At 41.6% G+C, this 20,614-nt stretch overlaps 1 protein-coding gene across 10 annotated transcripts in view; it reads left to right on the forward strand.

Moving 5' to 3' along the window:
• The window catches only part of ABHD6 (abhydrolase domain containing 6, acylglycerol lipase), a 63,571-nt gene that overhangs the window by 30,551 nt on the left and 12,406 nt on the right, over positions 1-20,614 (forward strand). For 9 of the 10 annotated variants that reach the window (XM_042979259.1, XM_042979264.1, XM_042979261.1 and 6 more), the window contains 4 exons: positions 12,072-12,228; positions 14,908-15,021; positions 16,459-16,591; positions 20,231-20,388. In XM_042979259.1, the coding sequence (XP_042835193.1) occupies positions 12,072-12,228; positions 14,908-15,021; positions 16,459-16,591; positions 20,231-20,388 (562 nt within the window). Of the gene's footprint in view, positions 1-11,236; positions 11,451-12,071; positions 12,229-14,907; positions 15,022-16,458; positions 16,592-20,230; positions 20,389-20,614 lie in introns of all 10 variants that reach the window. The other variant, XM_042979268.1, reaches the window with a different exon arrangement.

Here is a 20,614-nt window from a genome sequence, read left to right on the forward strand (position 1 = left end):
TTAACAGTGAAGGGAGATTTGCTTTCTCATGATGTGCTTCAGTGGTTTTTCATGCCTTGTCCATTTACCAAATAAAATCACCCCTCGTGCCCAGTGGTGTGTGTCCTCTGGCGAAGGCAGTACTGAAATAGACCTGGTTCCTCTCTGTGCCGCGGGGAAAAGTGAAGCACAAGGAGATTTAACCAGGACCCTGGCGGTTAGAATTGCCTTCCAGGCATGGAGAAAAGAATGCAGGGAGGTTGAGCTTGTGCCCTTTATCTGCTCTCCTTTCCGGCTCCCTTTTGTTTCATTAGCGTGTGGAATTTTCCGCCTGCCAGCCAGGCTCTGATCCTTGAAAAGAAGCTAATTGAACAGAAGGGAGCTTTTCATTCCGTGCTCTCCGTCTCCCTCTTGGAGGAGGGTGCAATGGTGGTGACCCTTTCAGAGGGTCACCCGGGACGTACCTCTGCAATGACGGAGCTGAGATTCTGGCCACTTAAGTGTCATTGCCCTGCAGCATTGACAGCAGGGTTCCTTTGGGACTAAGGCTCCCATGTGGCCCCTGACGAGGAGAGGCCAGGGTCGTGTACCCCTTGTGGCCCTGCAGAGGCACCATGGACCTCCACACACAAATGCCATCTTTCTTAAGGCAGAGAATGCAGTTCAGTGATGTGGCCTGTAACCATGGATATGGCTACATACAGAGGTGTGATTATATACAGGCTAATTCCACCCACCACGTGCAGAAATCCCACTCCATGCCGCATAGTCCTTCAACCTCCAAACTCCTTCAAGGAGAGGGCTTTTCAGGGTCAAGACGGTCAGAATAATTTTGACATTTGACCTCATAGCAAATAATTCACTTTTTTATTGAGTTATAATTCACATAACATAAAAATCACCATTTTAAAGTGTATATAATTCGGTAGTTTTAATATATTCGCAGCGTTGTGGGGCCTGGATGGCTCAGTCAGAACAGCTTGCGACGCTTGATCTTGGGGTGGCGAGTTTGAGTCCCACGTTGGGTATAGAGATTACTAAAAAAAAATAAAAAATAAAAACTTAAAAAAATATATATCTATTCACAGGGTTGTGTACCTGTTACCACCAAATAATTGCATAGTATTTTCATCTTCCCAAAAGGAATCCCCATATCTGATCACAGTCACTCAGAGTTTCCCCGTCCCTTCATTCCCTGGCAACTGTAACTGTTTTCTGTCCCTTTGGATTTGCCTGTTTTGGCCATTTCATATACATGCGATCATACAGCTTGTGGCCCTTAATGTCTCATTTCTTTCACTTAGCATGTTTTCAAGTTTCATCCATGTTGTAGCATGTATCAGTACTTCATTCATTATTATGGCTGGATAATTGTCCATTGTATGGTTATACACATATTATCTATTTAAATGGATATTTGTGTAGTTCCCTCTTTTTGGCTATTGCGAATAATGCCATATAGCAAATAATTCATTTTTATTAACAAATAATACCAGTAAAGCACTGAGAGGCCCCACAGAGCAGAACATTCAGTCTCTTATTAAATGACAGTGCAGAGGCATGTGATCTTAAAGCCTGCTCATGCCTGTCACTCGGCTTAGAGCTGTAGCCAGAGGACAAACACAGTGCTGCCCTTTATTTTATGTACTCAGGCACACAGGCCAAGAAGAAACCCAGCTGGTTGGAGAGAATGAAAATCCTAGAAAACCTTTTGGTTCATGCCAGGTCATGTTGGAACATGGGGGTTGTGATTATGGTACTAGAACCCATGATGCCATTGCAGAGAGCTGTCGGAAATCCTGTGAGTTGCTCTTCCCGCCCCACCAAAATGCACAGCCTGTTACCTTCAACTCACCTCATTGCAGGTGACATTTACACAGTGGGTGTCATAGGATGAACAGCTTTACCGTGAGTCACTTACGTTCCTTAACCACAGTTATTTCTCCAAATGCCTTTAGTTGCTCAGGTGCCCATAATGACCATGGATGGATTCACTCTGCAGAGCTAGGTCAGCCAGGTTAATTGTCAGGGTCACTACGTGAACAGGAGCAGCAGGCAGTAGAGGTAGCTGGGCGTCCCAAACACCCCAAGCTGCCCTGCCAGATGCCCATGAGGGTGTGGTGTAACCATCACAGCAGGCTGTCTCCTGGACTTCTCCCTGGGGTCTTCCGAGCCCCTTAGGGAACAGGAACAGGCATCCCCCGTAGACCATGGCCGGTCTTCAGAACAGCTCTCTCTATGACTCAGTGTCCCTGGAGCATGACGAGCCTGTCTACATAGTGATGTGGACCATGGTCGCCCCTGTAGGAGGCATCAGATGCTTTGCTTTGAGTCAGCAGAGGACCACAATTAGAGGGGCTGGGGCCACTGTGGGTGACATCAGAGACAGCTCTTATTTTCATCGGGCCAAATATTAAGACTGTTCACAGGATGAAGGAGAGAGAGATCTTTAAAGATTTTTACTTCCCAAAGAAACTCAGTTGTGAAAGGAAGATAAGGAATTATAAATATAAGAGAAAAAAACGGACAAGAATTGAAAAAGAAAACTAACATTGTTTGCAGATGACATGATTGTGTTCACAGAAAGTACAAAAGAATCTATAGATAAGTTGTTGGAATTAATAAATATTTGGCAAGATTGCTAAATATAAGGTAAGTAAACAAAAATCAGTTATATTCTTATATGACAGCAACAAAAAATAGAAAATGAAAAAAATTGTAATGATACTAATCACCATTGTATCAACAAATATAGAATACCAAATTTATCTTAAGAATAAATCTAAAGAACAATGTAGAAGGCCTCTGGACAGAAAAATACAAAGTACTAAAGAAATTCTGAAAGACCTAAAGTAATGGAGATGTAGACAGTATTTGTGAGTTGAAAGACTTTCTATCATAGGGGTGTCAGATTTCCCTGAAATGATATATAGATTCAATGTACACCCATTTAAAATCCCAGCAGGGTTTTTTTTTTTTTTTAGTGTAGTTTAATAAACTGCTTCTTAAATGTATAAAGAAAAGTAAAGAGCCAGTTGAGCAAGAGTCTTTGTTTTCTTTAAAAAAATTTTTTTAACAGTGTGCCTGGGTGGCTCAGTTAGTTGAGCATCCGACTTTAGTTCGGGTCATGATCTCACAGTTCATGAGTTTGAGCCCCGCATTGGGCTGCCTGCTGTCAGTACAGAGCCCACTTCGGATCTCTGTCCCCTCCTCTCTCTGCTCCCTCCTCTCTCAAAAATAAATAAACATTTTTTAAAGTTTATTTATTTATTTTGAGAGAGACAGAGAGAGTGGGGAGGGGCAGAGAGAGAGAGAAGGGAGAGAGAGAATCCCGAGCAGGCTTTGCAGTCTCAGCGCAGAGTCCGACACCAGGCTTGATCTCAGGAACCGTGAGATCATGACCTGAGCCACAACCAAGAGTTAGATGCTTAACCACCTGAGCCTAGAGGTGCCCCAAGCAAGACAGTCTTGAAGAAGAACAATACTAGATGATTTACATGACCAGCTGTCAAACCTAATTATAAAGCAACAGTAAGTCCAGGCTTTGTAAAGAAGGCATAATGAGGGGCACCTGGGTGGCTCAGTCGGTTAAGCGGCCGACTTCAGCTCAGGTCATGATCTCGAGGTCCGTGAGTTCGAGCCCCACATCGGGCTCTGTGCTGACAGCTCAGAGCCTGGAGCCTGCTTCCGATTCTGTGTCTCCCTCTCTCTCTGACCCTCCCCCGTTCATGCTCTGTCTGTCTCTGTCTCAAAAAAAAAAAAAAAAAAAAAAAAGGCGTAAAGAAGGAAAGGGGCATAAAGAAGGAAAGGGGCATCTGGGTGGCTCAGTTGGTTGAGCATCTTGATTTCATCTCAGGTCATGATTCCAGGGTCATGGAATTGAGCCCTGCATTGGGCTCCATGCTCAGTGTGGAGCCTGCTTGAAATTGTCACCATCTCTCTCTCTTGGCCCCCCCTCCCCTGCTCAAGATCTCTCTCTCTGTCTCTCTCTAAAAAAAAAAAAAAAGAAGAAGAAGAGGAAGAAGAAGGACAAAAAAACCCAGTGGGACAGGAGAGCACAGTAACAGATGCACATAGATACAGTCTCTTGAATTACGATAACGGTAGCACTGCTTTGCAGTGGGGAAAGGGGGCTGTGTCAACTAGATAACCATCCGGAAAAAAAGTTAATCTTGACCTCTTTGGTAGGCCAAATTACAACAGCCCCACAAAGATCTACCTCTCTAATCCCCAGAACCTGTGAATATGATGGCAAATCATTTCCATAGTTCTGTTGTATACAATTGACCTAAAGATAAGGAGATTGTCCAAGGAGGCCTGATTGAATCATATCAGCCTTTAAAAGTGAAGGGGTGGGTGGGTGATGGGTATTGAGGAGGGCACCTTTTGGGATGAGCACTGGGTGTTGTATGGAAACCAATTTGACAATAAATTTCATATATTGAAGAAAAAAAAAATAAAAGTGAAGGGGTTCAGGGGTGCCTGGGTGGCTCAGTCAGTTGAGCATCCGACTTTGGCTCCAGTCATGATCTCGCACTTCACAAGTTTGAGCCCTCTGTTGGGCTCTGTGCTAGCAATTCAGAGCCTGGACCCTGCTTCAGATTCTCTCTCCCTCTCTCTCTGCCCCTCCCCCACTCATGCTCTGTCTCTCTCTCTCTCTCTCTCTCTGTCTGTCTCTCAAAAATAAACATTAAAAAGTGAAGGGGTTCAAAGCATGAGAAAGATTCAGTGCTATGGCTAGTTTGAAGTCGGAGAGGGCCCCATGAGAAGGAATGCCAGTGGACTCTGAGAGCAGACAGCCCCTGGCTGGCAGCCAGCAAGGCAGCAGGGATCTCAGTCCTAAACCACGAGGAACTGAATTCTGCTAATAACCTAAATAAGCTTAGAAGCTGATTCTTTCCCAGAGCTTCTAGATCAGAGCCAGCTGATGCCTTGATTTCAGCTTTGTGATACCTTCAGGAGAGAACTCTGGTAAGCTCACTCCTGACCCATAGAACTGTGAGCTAATAAATGAGTTTTTTTAAGCTGCTCAACTTGGTAATTTGTAATATAGCAATAAAAAAGAATATGGCCTCATCTACAACCTTGTGCCATGCACAAAAATCAAATCCAGGTGGATTATAGATCTAAATGAAACAAAGCTTTTATAAGAAAGCATAGAAGAACCATGGGGTGCCTGGGTGGCTCGGTTGGTTACACGTTCATCTGTTGACTTTGACTCAGGTCATGATCTCATGGTTCATGGTATCAAGCCCCACGTCAGGCTCTGCACTGACAGTACAGAACCTGTTTGGGATTCTCTCTTCCCCTTTCTCTGTTCCTCCCCACTCGTGTGCTCTCTCTCTCTCTCTCTCTCAAAATAAATGAATAAATATTTTTTAAAAAAGAAAACATAGAAAAACCTCACAATAGGGGTATTAAAATGGCCAGTAAACATATGTAATGGTGCTCAACTTCACTGGCCATAAGGGGAATTTAATAAAACCAAAATGAGATGCCATTTCACAGCCACCAGGATGGCTGAAGTGAAGCAAGCTGACTATAATTCCAAGTATTGGCCAGAATGTTGTATTAGCTTCCCAGAGCTGCTGTGACAAATGACCACAAACCGGGTGATGTAAAACCACAGGAATTTGTTCTCTCACAGTTCTGGAGGTTAGAAATACTAAATCAAGGTGTTGGCAACGTTGGTTCTTTCTGGAGGCTCTGAGGGAGAATCTGTTCAGTGGCTCATCCCTAGCTGCTGGTGACTGTAAGAAATCCTGGGCATTCTCTAACTTGTAGATGTGTTCTTCATGTGTAGATGGGTCACTCCACTGTCTGCCTCTGTATTTCACATGGTGTTCTTCCCTCTGTGTGTTTCTGTGTCCAAATTTCCTTCTTTTTATAAGGGCACCAGTCATATTGGACTTGGGCCCAACCCTAATCCAGTATGACCTTAACTCAACTTGATTATTTCTGGAAAGACCCTGTTTCCAAATAAGGTCATATTCATAGGTTCCAGATAGACATGAATTTGGGGGGAATACTATTGAACCCAGTGCGGATGTGAAGCAACAAGAATCTGGCATATTGTTGATGAAAGTGTAAATTAGTTCATACTAATTTCATACATTTCACACTTCATACAACAGAAGTGTGTATGTGTGTGTGTGTGTGTATGTGTACATATATGTATATATATATATGTACACATACACACACACACACACAGAGACAGAGATCAGAAGACATATAAAAGAATATTCCATATCTGTTTCATTTGTAATACCTCCAAACTGGAAACACCAGTCTCCATTAATACTAATAATAATTAATAATAACAGATAGGGGTGCCTGGGTGGCTCAGTCAGTTAAGCGTCCAACTTCGGCTCAGGTCATGATCTCATGGTTTGTGGGTTCGAGCCCTGTGTCGGACTCTGTGCTAACAGCTCAGAGCCTCGAGCCTGCTTCAGATTCCGTGTCTCCCTCTCTCTCTGCCCCTTCCCCACTCATGCTCTGTTTCTCTGTCTCTCTCTCAAAAATAAATAAAGATTAAAAAAAATACTTAGATAAATAAATAAAAGCATAGCTGTAAAATTATTCATAGAGTATTCAGCAGAATACTATACAGCTATGAAAAGGAAAGACCTAGTACTATATTCTATAATACAAACACAATACTGAGTGAAAGAAATCTGATACAGACAAATACTTATTGTATGACAAAGTTCTAAAATAGTAAAACTTTCCTGAAGAGATAAAGTGAGGTAGTGGTTACCTTTGGGGGTGCTGATGGGGAAAGACCTGAGGTGGGCATCTGGGTTGCTGGTCATATTCTAGATCCTAATCTGGGTGGCAGATACTGGGTTCATTTTTTTTAAGCTACCAAATGGGGCGCCTGGGTAGTTCGAGACAGTTCTGCATATTCATCAGGCTGTACACTTAAAATATGTACACATTTCTATATGATTTATACTTCAATTAAAGTTTCTCTAAAAATTAACAATGAAGGATTTAGAGAAATGACCTCTCAGGTACTGCCAGTGGGAATGTAAAATTGTGCAACCACTTCAGAAAACAGTCTGGCAGTTCCTCAAAATGCGTTTTTTTAAAAAGCTACCATATGGGGTGCCTGGGTGGCTCAGTCAGTTAAGTGTCTGAATCTTGATTTCAACTCAGGTCATGATCTCACAGTTCACGGGTTTGAGCCTTGCGTCGGGCTCCACACTGTCAGCTCAGGATCCTCTCTCTCTGCCCTCCCCTACTCCTGTGCTCTCTCTCTCTCTTTCTGTCTCAAAATAAATAATAAAAATGGAAAATAATAATAAAAAACCCTACCATATGATCCAGCAATTCTACTCTTTGGTGAACTGAGAACACCCATGAGAACTGAAAACATATGTCCACAGAAAAAGTTGTATGTGAATGTTCATAGTGGTATTATTCCTAATGGCTAAAAAGTAGAAATAATTCACATGTTCGTGAGCTGATGACTGGATAAACAAATGTGCACATCCAGGTGATGGGATATTATTTAGCCTTAAAAAGGAATGGAGTACGAATATATTCTATAACAGAAGAACTTGAAAACATTATGCTAAAGTGAAATAAGCCAAACACAGAAAGTCACAGATTGAATGACCCCATTAATATGAGATGTCCAGAATAAGCAGATCCATAGAGTAAACATAAAGAGACCAGAAGGAAACTAGTAGTTGCTATGAGCTGTAGGGAGAGGGCAATGGAGAGTGAATGTTGATTGGTATGGATTTTCTTTTTCTTTCTTTCTTTCTTTCTTTCTTTCTTTCTTTCTTTCTTTCTTTCTTTCTTTCTTTTTCTTTCTTTCTTTCTTTCTTTCTTTCTTTCCTTCTTTCTTTCTTTCTTTCTTTCTTTCTTTCTTTCTTTCTTTCTTTCTTTCTTTTTATAAAGTTTATTTTGAGAGAGAGAGAGAGAGCGGGAAAGGGGCAGAGAGTGAGAGAGAATTCCAAGCAGGCTCGGCACCATCAGCACAGAACCCCACGTGAGGCTCAAGCTCATGAACCATGAGATCATGACCTGAGCTGAAATCAAGAGTCAGATGCTCAACTGACTGAACCACCGAGGTGCCCCTTTCTTTCTTTTTTTAATTGTCGTAAAATATACATAACATAAAATTTAGCATTCTACCTATTTTAATTTTTTTAATGTTTATTTCTGAGACAGAGAAAGACAGAGCATGAGTGGGGGAGGGGCAGAGAGAGAGGGAGACACAGAATCTGAAACAGGCTCTGGGCTCTGAGCTGTCAGCACAGGACCCGATGCATGCTCAAACGCATGAACCGTGAGATAATGATCTACACCGAAGTGGGACACTTAACTGAGTCACCCAGGCGCCTCATCTTTCTACCCATTTTAAAGTGTACTGTTCAATCTGGTTTCTTTTTGGTGAAAATGTTCCAGAATTAGAGAGTGGTGATGGTTGCACTACTTTGTGAATATGCTTTAAAAAAAAAAACCAAAAAAACCAATTGTACCTTTTAAAAGGGTGAGTTTAATGGTATGTCAATTATATCTCAATAAAAAGAAATCTATACGTAACATCCTAGTCATTTGGGAAAAGCAAATCAAAACCACAGTGAGATACTGCACACCTGTCAGGGTGACTATTATTTCAGAAAAAAAATAAACGGAAAATAACATGTGTTGGTGAGGATATAGAGAAATCCTTGTGCATCGCTGGTACAAATGTAAAATAGTACAGCTGCTGTGACAAATTTAGTGGTTCCTCAAAAAGTTAAACATAGAGTTACCATATGATCCAGCAATTCTACTTCTGGGTATATACTCCAAAGAATTGAAAGCAGGGACTCAAACAGATATTTGTATACTGACGTTCATAGCAGCATTACTCACGATAGCCCAAAAAATGAAACTGCCCAAATATTCATCAACAGATGAGGGATAAACAAAATACGGTGCCTATATAAAAGAGAACATTACTCAGTTTTAAAAAGGAAGGAAATTTTGACACATGCTATAACATGGATGGACCTTGAAATCACTATGCTCAGCGAAATATGCCAGACACAAAAGAACAAATTTTGCATGATTCTGCTTATATGAGGTACCTAAAATAGGCAAATTCATAGAGACAGAAAGCAGAATAGAGGTTATCAGGGGCTGAGGGGAGAAGGGGAATGGGGAATAATTATTTAATGGTTATAGCATTTCTATTTGGGATGATGAAAAAGTTCTAGAATGGACAATGGTGTTGGTTGATGTGCAACATTGTGAATGTACTTCATGCCATTGAATTTATGGTTAAAATGGTGAATCTTCCGTTACGTATATTTTGCCACAATAAAAAAAAGAGAAATGTTTAAGTCCTTTTCTTTAGAGGTTCTTGTAATCTAGTAAGTCTGAGACTTGCAGGATGAAGGGTTTGCACCTTGGAAGTATATGTGTGTGTGTGGGTGTGGGTGTGGGTGTGGGTGTGTGTGCACACGCGCACGCAACGGAGTATCAATCGCTCAGCCATCAAAAAGAATGAGATTTTGCCATTTGTGACAACGTAGATGGACCTAGAAGGTAGTATGCTAGGTGAAGTAAGTCAGACAGAGAAAGAGAAATCACCATGTGATTTCACTTATGTGAGCAATCTAAAAAACAAAACAAACGAACAAATGGAAAACAGAAACAGAATCATAAATACAGAAAACAAACTGGTATCTGCCCAAGGGGAAGTGGGGGGGGATGGGTAAAATAGGTGAAGGGGATTAAGATGTACAACATTCCGGTTACAAAATAAATATATCATAGAGATGAAAAGTACAACGCAGGGAATACAGTCAAGAATACTATAAAAGCAGTATAGTGTTATGTGGTGTTGTGTGGTGACAGATGACAGGCATTGAGTAACGGATCGAACTGTCCAAGCACTATATTGTTCACATGAAACTAATAAAACACTATATTTAAGTTTTTAAAAAGATCACTTAGTTAATAAATGAATGAGCTGGGATATGAATGATTGAATGAATGAATGAATGAACGAACGAACCAACTAACTCATCTTATGGTGCCAGGGTTTAGAATTTTGACATATGCTTGCTCTGTCATAAGAGCTTTTAAGCTAGCCAATGTTATTTTTAACGTTTTGAATAGGCAATGCATTCATTGAAAAAGGAAAGTAATGAAAGTCTCCCTCCTGGCTCTGTTCTCTTTCCACCTACTTCTCACTATAATCCCACCTCCACTCCAGATACTCATCTTGATAGTGTCTTGTGTATGCTTTCTTGCTTTGTGTATGTAGATGCAAGTAAATATGCATGTATATCCTCATCCCCTTCGTCCTTTATTTTATACCAAGGGTTAGTTACCACCGATCAGCTTAGGCTGTTTGCTTTCTGCAAGACTTGGCTACCTCTCTGGTGCAAAGTATACCACAAAGTGAATCTCTGATTGAATTAATTATCTTTCATCTCGGCGAGATTCTTCATGCAGAGAGTTACATTTGTTTGATGGTAATTCCATATTGAAATCAAATTCGGGCCAAACTCCAGCACTGCCAAGTCTTACATAACCAACAGAACCTGAGCTTCCAACCAACTGCCATATGCTGTGAGGAATAAAACCAGAGGACCGATGCAGATGGTTCTTAACAGTCACGTTCTCACTCTCAAAATCTCTAGGGGGAAGAAACCAACTTACATATATAAAATATATATGTTAATATATATTTTTAAATATACATATTTTAATACATGTATATGTATATATGTTTGGGGTAGAGGGATATGACCCTTATTGAGCTTATCCACCAGAGTGGAAATAATGTCTGTATAAAACAAAATGTTTGTTACTATGACTTCTACATCACAATTAAAATCCAGTCAACTCTAGGGATGCCTGGGTGGCTCAGTCAGTTAAGCATCTAACTTCAGCTCAGGTCATGATCTTGGCGGTTCATGAATTTGAGCCCCGCGTCGGGCTCTGTGCTGACAGCACAGAGCCTGGAGCCTACTTTCGATTCTGTGTCTCCCTCTCTCTCTGCCTCTTCTCCACTTGTGCTCTGTCTCTCTCTCTCTCTCTCTCAAAAATAAACATTAAAAAATTTTTTTAATAAAATCCAGTCAACTCTATCAAAATACTTTAGAATCAATAGCTTCTCTGAAGCCACAGTAACACTTAAATAAGCTTAAGACTCAAAAGCAGAAATTTGGTTGGTTGGAAAGCTAATTAAACTTCCTACTTGCTCAAATAGAATTACAAAAGAACAGAATTGTGTTTTTCACAGAGACAGAGTCCACTGGACTCACCAACGCTGGACAGCTGTCAAGAGTGTTTAGTCCTGAGATCATAAGGAATCCAGGCATCCTTGGACAAGTATTCTGTTGCCTTTTCTTCCCAATCAGAGATTTGTGGATGTGACCCCACCACCAGCAATTGTAGCCTTAAGGAGAGAGTCTAATTCTTCATCTCCACAAATAGCAAGTTGCAAGTGATGAGTGGTAATATGCTTTACCTTCAAGTCTTTTGATCATTTCCTGCCAGTCAGAGCCCCTCTGCAGTGACGTACTTACTCCAGGATGGCTGCATTGTACATGGTGCAGCTGTGCCCACACATCCATGGCTGTTCGTCCTAGATTTCAGGTGTCCATGAGTATGACCCACCAGGAACTGCAAGCCAGCTCTCTACGAGAGGAACCTGCCTTTGTCTTGACCTTTCTGGAGTTCTTCCCAACCTTGCCACCAGCTACTTCGAATTCAGCTATAGCTCGAGCAAGCAAGGCAAAGAAAGGCCAATCAGACACCTAGAAAGATCTCACCACCTACTCCTTCGTCATACCGCCATTTAAAATGCCAAAAAGATATAAATATCAACAAGAGGTTATTATATATCATGCCTCTTCAGAAAACACTCTCTTACTCTTTTTTCTCCTCCTAGTTAGAGGTTATTAGAAAATTACATACAAGAATATTCATTTAAGGTGCTTCCTGGAATGGTTTCACTCAGTGTTCCCTGAGGGTGGGGGACCCCAGGGACATATGGGGAAGAGGGCATGTGCCCCTTCCAAAACCACTTCTCTGGAGTTTGCTGGTTTTGTTTCACCTTTATGTTTCCTCCCCAGGTACTGGCGGAGAACGTTGGGCATGCAGGTCTGCTATGTTTACCATGAAGATTATCAGTTCTGTTATTCCTTCCGGGGCAGGCCGGGGCACAAACCTTCCATCCTCATGCTCCATGGATTCTCTGCACATAAGGATATGTGGCTCAGTGTGGTCAAGGTGCAGTTCTAGATTCTTCTCTCTCAAGAGGGGGTCACTCAATAAAGAAAAGGGTGTCCATTTGCATGTGATGTCATCAGCAATGATGGAAAGCAAAGGGAACCCAGAACCGTGGCTCAAATAATCTTAAAACTAATTCAGGGGGCGCCTGGGTGGCTCAGTCAGTTGAGCGTCCGACTTTGGCTCAGGTCACGATCTCGTGGTCCGTGAGTTCGAGCCCCACGTCGGGCTCTGGGCTGATGGCTCAGAGCCTGGAGCCTGCTTCCGATTCTGTGTCTCCGTCTCTCTCTGACCCTCCCCCGTTCATGCTGTGTCTCTCTCTGTCTCAAAAATAAATAAACTTAAAAAAAAATTTAAAAAAAAAAAAAAAAAAAAGCTAATTCAGTATCCAGGTAACCCTTGAGCAACATGGGGGTTAAGGGAGCCCACCTACCATGCAGTCAAGAATTCACGTATAACTTTTTTGCTCCCCCAAAACTTAACTACAAATAACCTACTGTTGACCAGAAGCCATTACCAATAACATAAATGGTTGATTAATACATATTTTGTATGTTATATATATTATATACTGTATTCTTACAATAAAGTAAGCTAGAGAAAAGAAAATGTTATTAAGAAAATGATAAGGAAGAGAAAATACATTTACTATACTGTATCGAAAAAATCCATGTATAAACGGATCTGCATAGTTCAAACCTGTGTTGTTTGAGGGTCAACTGTATTATTCAGATCCTTTTCTCAGAAAAAATTTACTGAGTTGAATGTTATTTGTAAAATCTGTACCCTAGAAATACTTAAGTCTCATGAATATTTCTTAAGGTTTCTGACACTCACCTTCCTCTCAGAATTTGTCATGATTATCAAGATCAGGTTAACAAAATCATTTATTCTTTTTCAATGTTTATTTATTTTTGAGAGAGAGAGACAGAGTGCAAGTGGGGGTGGGGCAGAGAGAGAGGGAGACACAAAATCCAAAGCAGGCTCCAGGCTCTGAACTGTCAGCACAGAGCCAGGCGCGGGGCTCAAATTCACCAACTGCGAGATCATGACCTGAGCCGAAGTCGGATGCCTGACCGACTTAGCCACCCAGGTGCCTCAAAATCATTTATTCTTTTATACTCCAAGTATCTCCTCCTCCTTCCCCTCATTCTCCCTTTTGTTCTTCTTCTCTTTCTCCCTTGCCCTTCCTCCCTTCCTTCTACTTTCGTTTTTTTTTTTTTTTTAATTTTCCTGAGTCATTTAGAGAAACCATCTTTATCTAGCAGCTTCCTGAGATTGGTTTTCCACATTGCTCGCCTTCTGTCCTGGTTTCCTTGGGTGTGGCAACTTGCGTTATTGGTCAGAGGGACCAGGTGGTGCAGGTGGAGGCTGGGAGAGACTCCCACCTCAAGCAGAACTATACCTGAATGATTCCAAGTATTATCTACACGAGGGGGAAAGGGCTCACACATCCTGTAGTTCCTTGTGTTCTCATCCCCAGATTCCACTGGAAGGACAGGCATCCCCATGCCTTAATGAACCTCTCGCTTCCTGCCCCAACTCAGATGTTTGTTTGTTTATTTTTAAGTTTATGTATGTATGTATGTATGTATGTATTTATTTATTTTTGAGAGAATGAGGAATAAGCACACAGGAGAGAGAAGGGCAGAGAGAGAGGGGGAGAGGGAGAATCCCAAGCAGGCTTTGCACTGTCAGTGCAGAGCTCCATGTGGGGTTCAAACCCTTGAACCGTGAGATCATGACCTGACCTGAAATCAAGAGTCAGGTGCTTAACTGACTGAGCCACCCAGATGCCCCTCAGATGTTTTTTATGTAACCGGATATTTGTTTATTGGTAACTGATGTTTCTCAGTTTCCTGGTTCAAAGTGGCACAAAGATAAATGGAAGGTATTTTAGAATAATAATCCTCCCAGGATTTAGACATTAATGCAAAAAACAAAAAACAAAAAAAGTTGAAACCAGAGGTAGGGTGATCAGACAGTCATGGTTCTTAGAGAAAGCTTTGCTTTTGTTGGCTCCGGGGCTGCTCCAGTTGGCTGTGTTCTGGGAGAACAGAGGCTTATTTTTTAGTTCCAAGTCAGTGGCTGCATAACTGAGTAAGTGTGAAAGGGGTGAGTGAAAGGAGAAGGAGATAGTAGATGCAGATTGGCATCGAGAAACAGTGAGAGGGGCGCCTGGGTGGCTCAGTCAGTTAAGCGTCTGACTTCAGCTCAGGTCATGATCTCGCGGTCCGTGAGTTCGAGCCCCGCGTCGGGCTCTGTGCTGGCAGCTCAGAGCCTGGAGCCTGCTTCGGATTCTGTGTCTCCCTCTCTCTCTGACCCTCCCCCATTCATGCTCTGTCTCTGTCTCAAAAATAAATAAACGTTTAAAAAAAATTAAAAAAAAAAGAAAACAAGAAATTCCAGCTTACTACCTTAACCTTTGCCCCCCTTTTCCAGACATCTCCTGAGTCCCCTCCCATCTGTATATTGATCTTTTGGGGCCTCTGCTCCCTATGAGGGTTACTGGCAGTACTTGTATCAGATGTTACTGGGGTAAGACACTGGGTGGCGTAGGCTCACCATCCTCAGGGATGGCTGTCAGGTCACTTGGTAAGTGGGGGCAACCTCCCTAGAAGAGTGGGCAGACATGTCCTGCACACCACATACTGATTCTCTGCACCCATGTGTTCTCAGTTCCTTCCAAAGAACCTGCACTTGGTCTGCGTGGACATGCCGGGACATGAGGGTACCACCCGGTCCTCCCTGGATGACCTGTCCATAGATGGTCAAGTAAAGAGGATACACCAGGTAAGCCGGAAGCTCTACCAAAATTGCTCAGACTGGGCCTTCCCCACCTCACATGCCCAAGCCTGGAGAGCAGGTAAGAGAGTTCCATGCTGACTTGTAACCAGTCTCTAATCCATTCTGTCTGCAAATATTTACAAACAAAATGGCACCCAAATGGTATCATTGGTCAGCTGTGGAGGGCCAGGACCTATTGCATATTGTTCTCCTTTAAGCCTGTTTTAGTTGTTTCTCAAGAAATATGGCATGGACATTTTTTTTAGCTCTTGAAAAAGGAGTTTATAATTCTCAAGATCATTTCCCTAGAGTCTGTTTTTTTGCTTACCACCTACATGACACAATATCATGATAGCCCCTCTGCCTAGTTGTGGAGGATGGGAAGGGTGCTCTTTGCATTTTGTTCTATTTTAGCATCTAGCTTCAGCCTCCCTCTGGCTGAGTTTTCAAAATCATGAGTCTCATGAACCAGTTCAGAATTTAATAGTCTGTAAGTTTCAGATTAACAGTACATATTTTCCCCAGATGAGGATTTTTTTTTTAATGTTTATTTATTTTTGAGAGAGAGAGTGAGTGTGAACAGGGGCAGGGCAGAGAGAGAGGGAGACACAGAATATGAAGCAGGCTCCAGGCTCCAAGCTGTCAGCACAGAGCCCACTGTGGGGCTCAAATCACAAACTGTGAGATCATGACCTGAACTGAAGTTGGCGCTAACCGACTGAGCCCCCCAGGTACCCTGAGGATGTTTATTTAATGTCTGTACCCACCCCACCCCCCTTTAGATTGTGTATTCTGATGAGGTCAGGAACCTTATCTTTTGGGGTCTTTGATGTATCCTCAGGAGCTGACCATAGTTCCTTGTACATAATAGATATCCAATAAATATTTTGAGATGTGTGGATGGTTGGTTGAATGGTTGGATGGTTGAATAGACAGGTTGGTTGTCATATGAATGGATGGTTAGATAGATGGAAAGGGCTTTAAATTAGGGCAAGAGTCTTCAAACTGTGCTTGGCCTGCCACCTATTTTTGTAAGCTAAGTTTTCTTGGAATACAGCCCTGCTCATTCATTTATGTATTATCTCTGGCTGCTTTTGTGCTACAACAGTAGAGTTGAGTAGCTGCAACAGAGAACATATGACCCACAAAGCAAATAATATTTTCTCTTGGGACCTTTATAAAAAAGTTTGCTGGCTCATGAATTAGGAGAATTCTTGTTGGTTTTATACTTATAAATGACCCTTCAATCACCTGTGTCAGGTAAAGAGTATTATATGCCACAAGGCTTGTCTGAATAATGGATCCAGTAGATTTCAGACCCCCTTTCATTAATAGACCTTGTCAGCTGTCCTCACAGGAGGTACAGAGGTTTTCTGCTATGTAATCACTATTGTTGTTGACTACAGCTATATAACCAAGCCTCCTTCTCTTTTCTCTTCCTAGTTTGTAGAATGCCTCAAGCTGAACAAAAAACCCTTCCACCTGATAGGTACCTCCATGGGTGGCCATGTGGCTGGGGTATATGCTGCTTACTACCCTTCAGATGTCTGCAGTCTAAGTCTTGTATGCCCTGCTGGTGAGTTACAAGGCTAAAATAACCCCATGTGTGACTTGAGCACAGCAGGGTCTGAATCTCTAGGGAACAGATGGCAGTGTCTGCTATGGCTGTCTTTTAGAATCATTTTTTTCAACATCTACTTTAGAGATATACAGTGCTTTAAAGATAACTAACCAAACAGTAGTTGTATAACCATAATCGTAACCATGCTTTTTTTTTTTAGATTTTTTTTTATTAACTTGTTTATTTTTTATTTTTTTAAATTTACATCCAAATTAATTAGCATATAGTGCAACAATGATTTCAGGAATAGATTCCTTAATGCCCCTTACCCATTTATCCCATGCCCCCTCCCACAACCCCTCCCTTTAACCCTCCGATTGTTCTCCATATTTATGAGTCTCTTCAGTTTTGTCCCCCACCCTGTTTTTATATTATTTTTGTTTCCGTTCCCTTATGTTCATCTGTTTTGTCTCTTAAAGTCCTCATATGAGTGAAGTCATACGATTTTTGTCTTTCTCTGACTAATTTCACTTAGCATAATATCCTCCAGTTCCATCCACGTAGTTGCAAATGGCAAGACTTCATTCTTTTCGATTGCTGAGTAATACTCCATTGCATATATATATATACCACATGTTCTTTATCCATTCGTCCATCGATGGTCCTTTGGGCTCTTTCCATACTTTGGCTATTGTTGATAGTGCTGCTATAAACATGGGGTGCATGTGTCCCTTCGAAATAGCATACCTGTATCCCTTGGATAAATTGCTGGGTCGTACATGCTAATGTTTAAAATGTAGAGCCAGCCTTTTTCCACAAAGAATTCAAGGTGGTTAATTAAAATGTGTATAGTACTTTGCAGCACTTAAATACAGTACTTTGAAATATAACAATAATATTAATATCCAACATTTATTGAGCTCTTAAGAGCTAAGTTCCCTATATGGATTTAATTCTTGTCATATCCTTATGAGGTGAAAGTGCTGTTCTCATGCTTCTCCTTTTTTGCTGAAAACTTAGAAATCTTGATACATAACAAGATTTTTTTTAAAAAATCAACAAACAGGGGTGCCTGGATGGCTCAGTCAGTTGGGCATCTGACTCTTGATTTTGGCTCAGGTCTTGATCTTAGGGTCATGGGATCAAGCCCTGTGTCAGGCTCTGTGCTGAGCATGGAGCCTGCTTGAGATTCCCTCTGTCACTCAGCCCTTCCCCTGCTCATGGGCACACATGTGTGCTCTCTCTCTAAAATAAAAAAAATAATAAGCCTTATTTTTTGTTTTTCAATCAATGTATATATGCATATGTCAACTTGAGCTGTAATATGTCCCCAGAAATTACATTCTAAAGTTGGATTTTTTTAAAGATTTTAGTTAAAAAAAGACTTTATTTTTTTAAGTAATTTCTACACCCAACATGGGGCTTGAGCTTACAACTGCAAGATCAAGGGTCACATGCTCCACCAACTGAGTCAGCCAGGCGCCCCTGAAGTTAGATTTTTAAAATTCATTTTTCTTATATGTCTTCAAACTTGGATTTGTAATGTGTTAGAGAAAAAAAATCTTAATTTTTCTTTCTTTTTCCTTCTGCTCCCTCCCCCCATCTCTCTGGTACTTTCTTGGAGTATGATTTACACATAGTAAATCACCCAAATTTTAAGTGTACATCTCAATGACTTTTTACATGTGCATTTACTATCCAGATCAAGATAGTATTATAGGTGGGAACACTGAGGCACAAAGAAATTATGTTAATGCTGGAGCCAGGATAAGAAGAGATCCTAGGATGTCTGACTCTAGAACTGTGGCTTCTTTGGAAATCCTTTAACATCCACTACTTCTTTTATGTGACTCTTACCTACTACCTCCTTTATCTGCTAGAACCCACCATGAGTTGAACCTTCTACTGAAACCTAACTAAATTGACCTTTAAAATATTTTAGTTATCAAAGTCATTTTCAGGTCTGTTGAGGACATTAAAATTGAAGGTAAACTCCCAAAGGGTTTTCTTTTCTCTTTTTCCCAAGCACCATGTCTGAAATCATTTGGGCTTTTTATAATTAAGTTTGAGAACTGGAAAAACAGCTCCTGTGGAAGTTATTAGATTTTTGATCGCTTGTGGAAGATCAGATCTAACTGGCTTTTTTGAATGTATGACTCAGAGAAGAGTTTGACACCTGAGTTTCAATTGGAAATTTAAAATTATTTGTGTGTGAAAATGAAAAGATAAACTTGTTTTTAATTTGAAATAATTACATTTTTTTTAAGTTTTTAAAGTTTATTTTGAGAGAGAAATAGAGAGCAAGCAGGGGAGGGGCAGAAAGATATGGAAACAGAATCCCAAGCAGGCTCCACGCTGTCAGCACAGAGCCTGATGCAGGGCTCAAATTCACAAACTGTGAGATCATGACCTGAGCCAAACTCAGGAGTCAGATGCTTAACCAGCTGAGCCACCCAGGTGCTCCCTGCTTTGAAATCATTTTAAATTTACAGAAATGTTGCAAAGATAGTACAGAGAGTCCCATATACCCTTTACCCAGCTTCCCCCATTGTTAACGGCTCACATTACCAAAGTAAATTTGTCACAGCTAAGAAACCAACACTGGTACAGTACTATTAACTAAACTCTAGGCTTTATTTGGATCTCATTAGTTTTTCCACTAATGTCCTTTTTCTGTTCCAGGATCCGGTCCAGGATACCACATGACATTTAATCTAGGATTATTTTTAAAGTAAAAGGAAATAGATCGTGTAATCTGCCCATGGCATCGCAAAAGCCACATGATGCCCATGCTAGCTTTAAAGGAATTGCTGAATATAGGAGATTTATAAAGTGTGGATTTCTGCAGCGCAGTATTGATGTCACTGCCTTTCTTTCTGAAATGTAGCTTGTCAGCTAAGTTAAACATCTAGACATTTGCTCAGTGTTGGAAGTGAAAATTAGTTTTGCCCTCCTGTGCATATCAGCTCATGTGAATTTTCTTGTGTCTTGCTCCAGGGAGATAGGAAATGATGGTCAGTCTCAACGCTGTTCAGTCTCAGTGAACACCTAATGATCTGGACAAGGAGGGACTGCGTGGAGGGCAACATGGCAGACAGCTCAGAAGGGGTCTCTCTTTCACTGTGTATACGTATTGACCCCAAAAAAGAGATTACTAAGTGGGTCCAGGCCAAAGGAAGGAGTTGTCAGTCATTCCAGGCCTGTGTTTTCTTTCCTTCATGTATTTTATCAGCCTTCCCCTTAACGATGTGAATGTGCAGGGGCTCAGGCAAGTTGTCTTATCAACTAATGCTTCTTAAACTCTATCATACATATGCCTCCCCAGCATCTTGTTAAAGTGCACATTCTGATTCAAGAGTCTTAGGAGAAGGGCTGAGATTCCGCATTTCTTATGGGCTTCCAGTGCTGCTGGTCCATGGACCACAGTTTGAGTAACCAGTCCCTAAAATATCCTGAAGGATTCTTTTTTTTTTCTGTGTTTCTCAGAGTGTGGTTTTGACCTTGAGCAAGGATGGCAGTACTGATGAAAAAGAAATTTGGTGAAAAACACCTGAAATATATTAGCTCTGGGCCTTTATTGGAGGTTTCCTTCTAAAATGGGAATTAGTAAGAAGGAAGATACATTGCCAAGCTGTTTTGGTTTGAATCCCACAGGCCTGCAGTACTCAACTGATAATCAATTTATACAGCGGCTCAAAGAACTGCAGGACTCGGCCGCCATAGAGAAGATCCCCTTGATCCCATCCACTCCAGAAGAGATGAGTGAAATGCTCCAGCTCTGCTCCTATGTCCGCTTCAAGGTGCCCCAGCAGGTAACGTGATCTCAGCAGCAGTCTGCCTGCCCTCTGCCAGAGGCTTGGGCGTCCAGGGCCGGCTTCCTTCACACAGTTCTTGCATCTCGTACTCATCTATTTAGTCACTCAGCGCATGTCTGTACTGTGCCTGTGACATGTCAGGCACTGTGTTTGGGCGCAATGGTGAAGAAATAAGACCGAGAAGGCACCTGTGCAGACACTGGCCTGGAGGGGGGTGGCGGGG

The sequence above is a fragment of the Panthera tigris genome, chromosome A2 (assembly GCF_018350195.1).
Source record: "Panthera tigris isolate Pti1 chromosome A2, P.tigris_Pti1_mat1.1, whole genome shotgun sequence".
NCBI classification, from domain to species: Eukaryota; Metazoa; Chordata; class Mammalia; order Carnivora; family Felidae; genus Panthera; species Panthera tigris.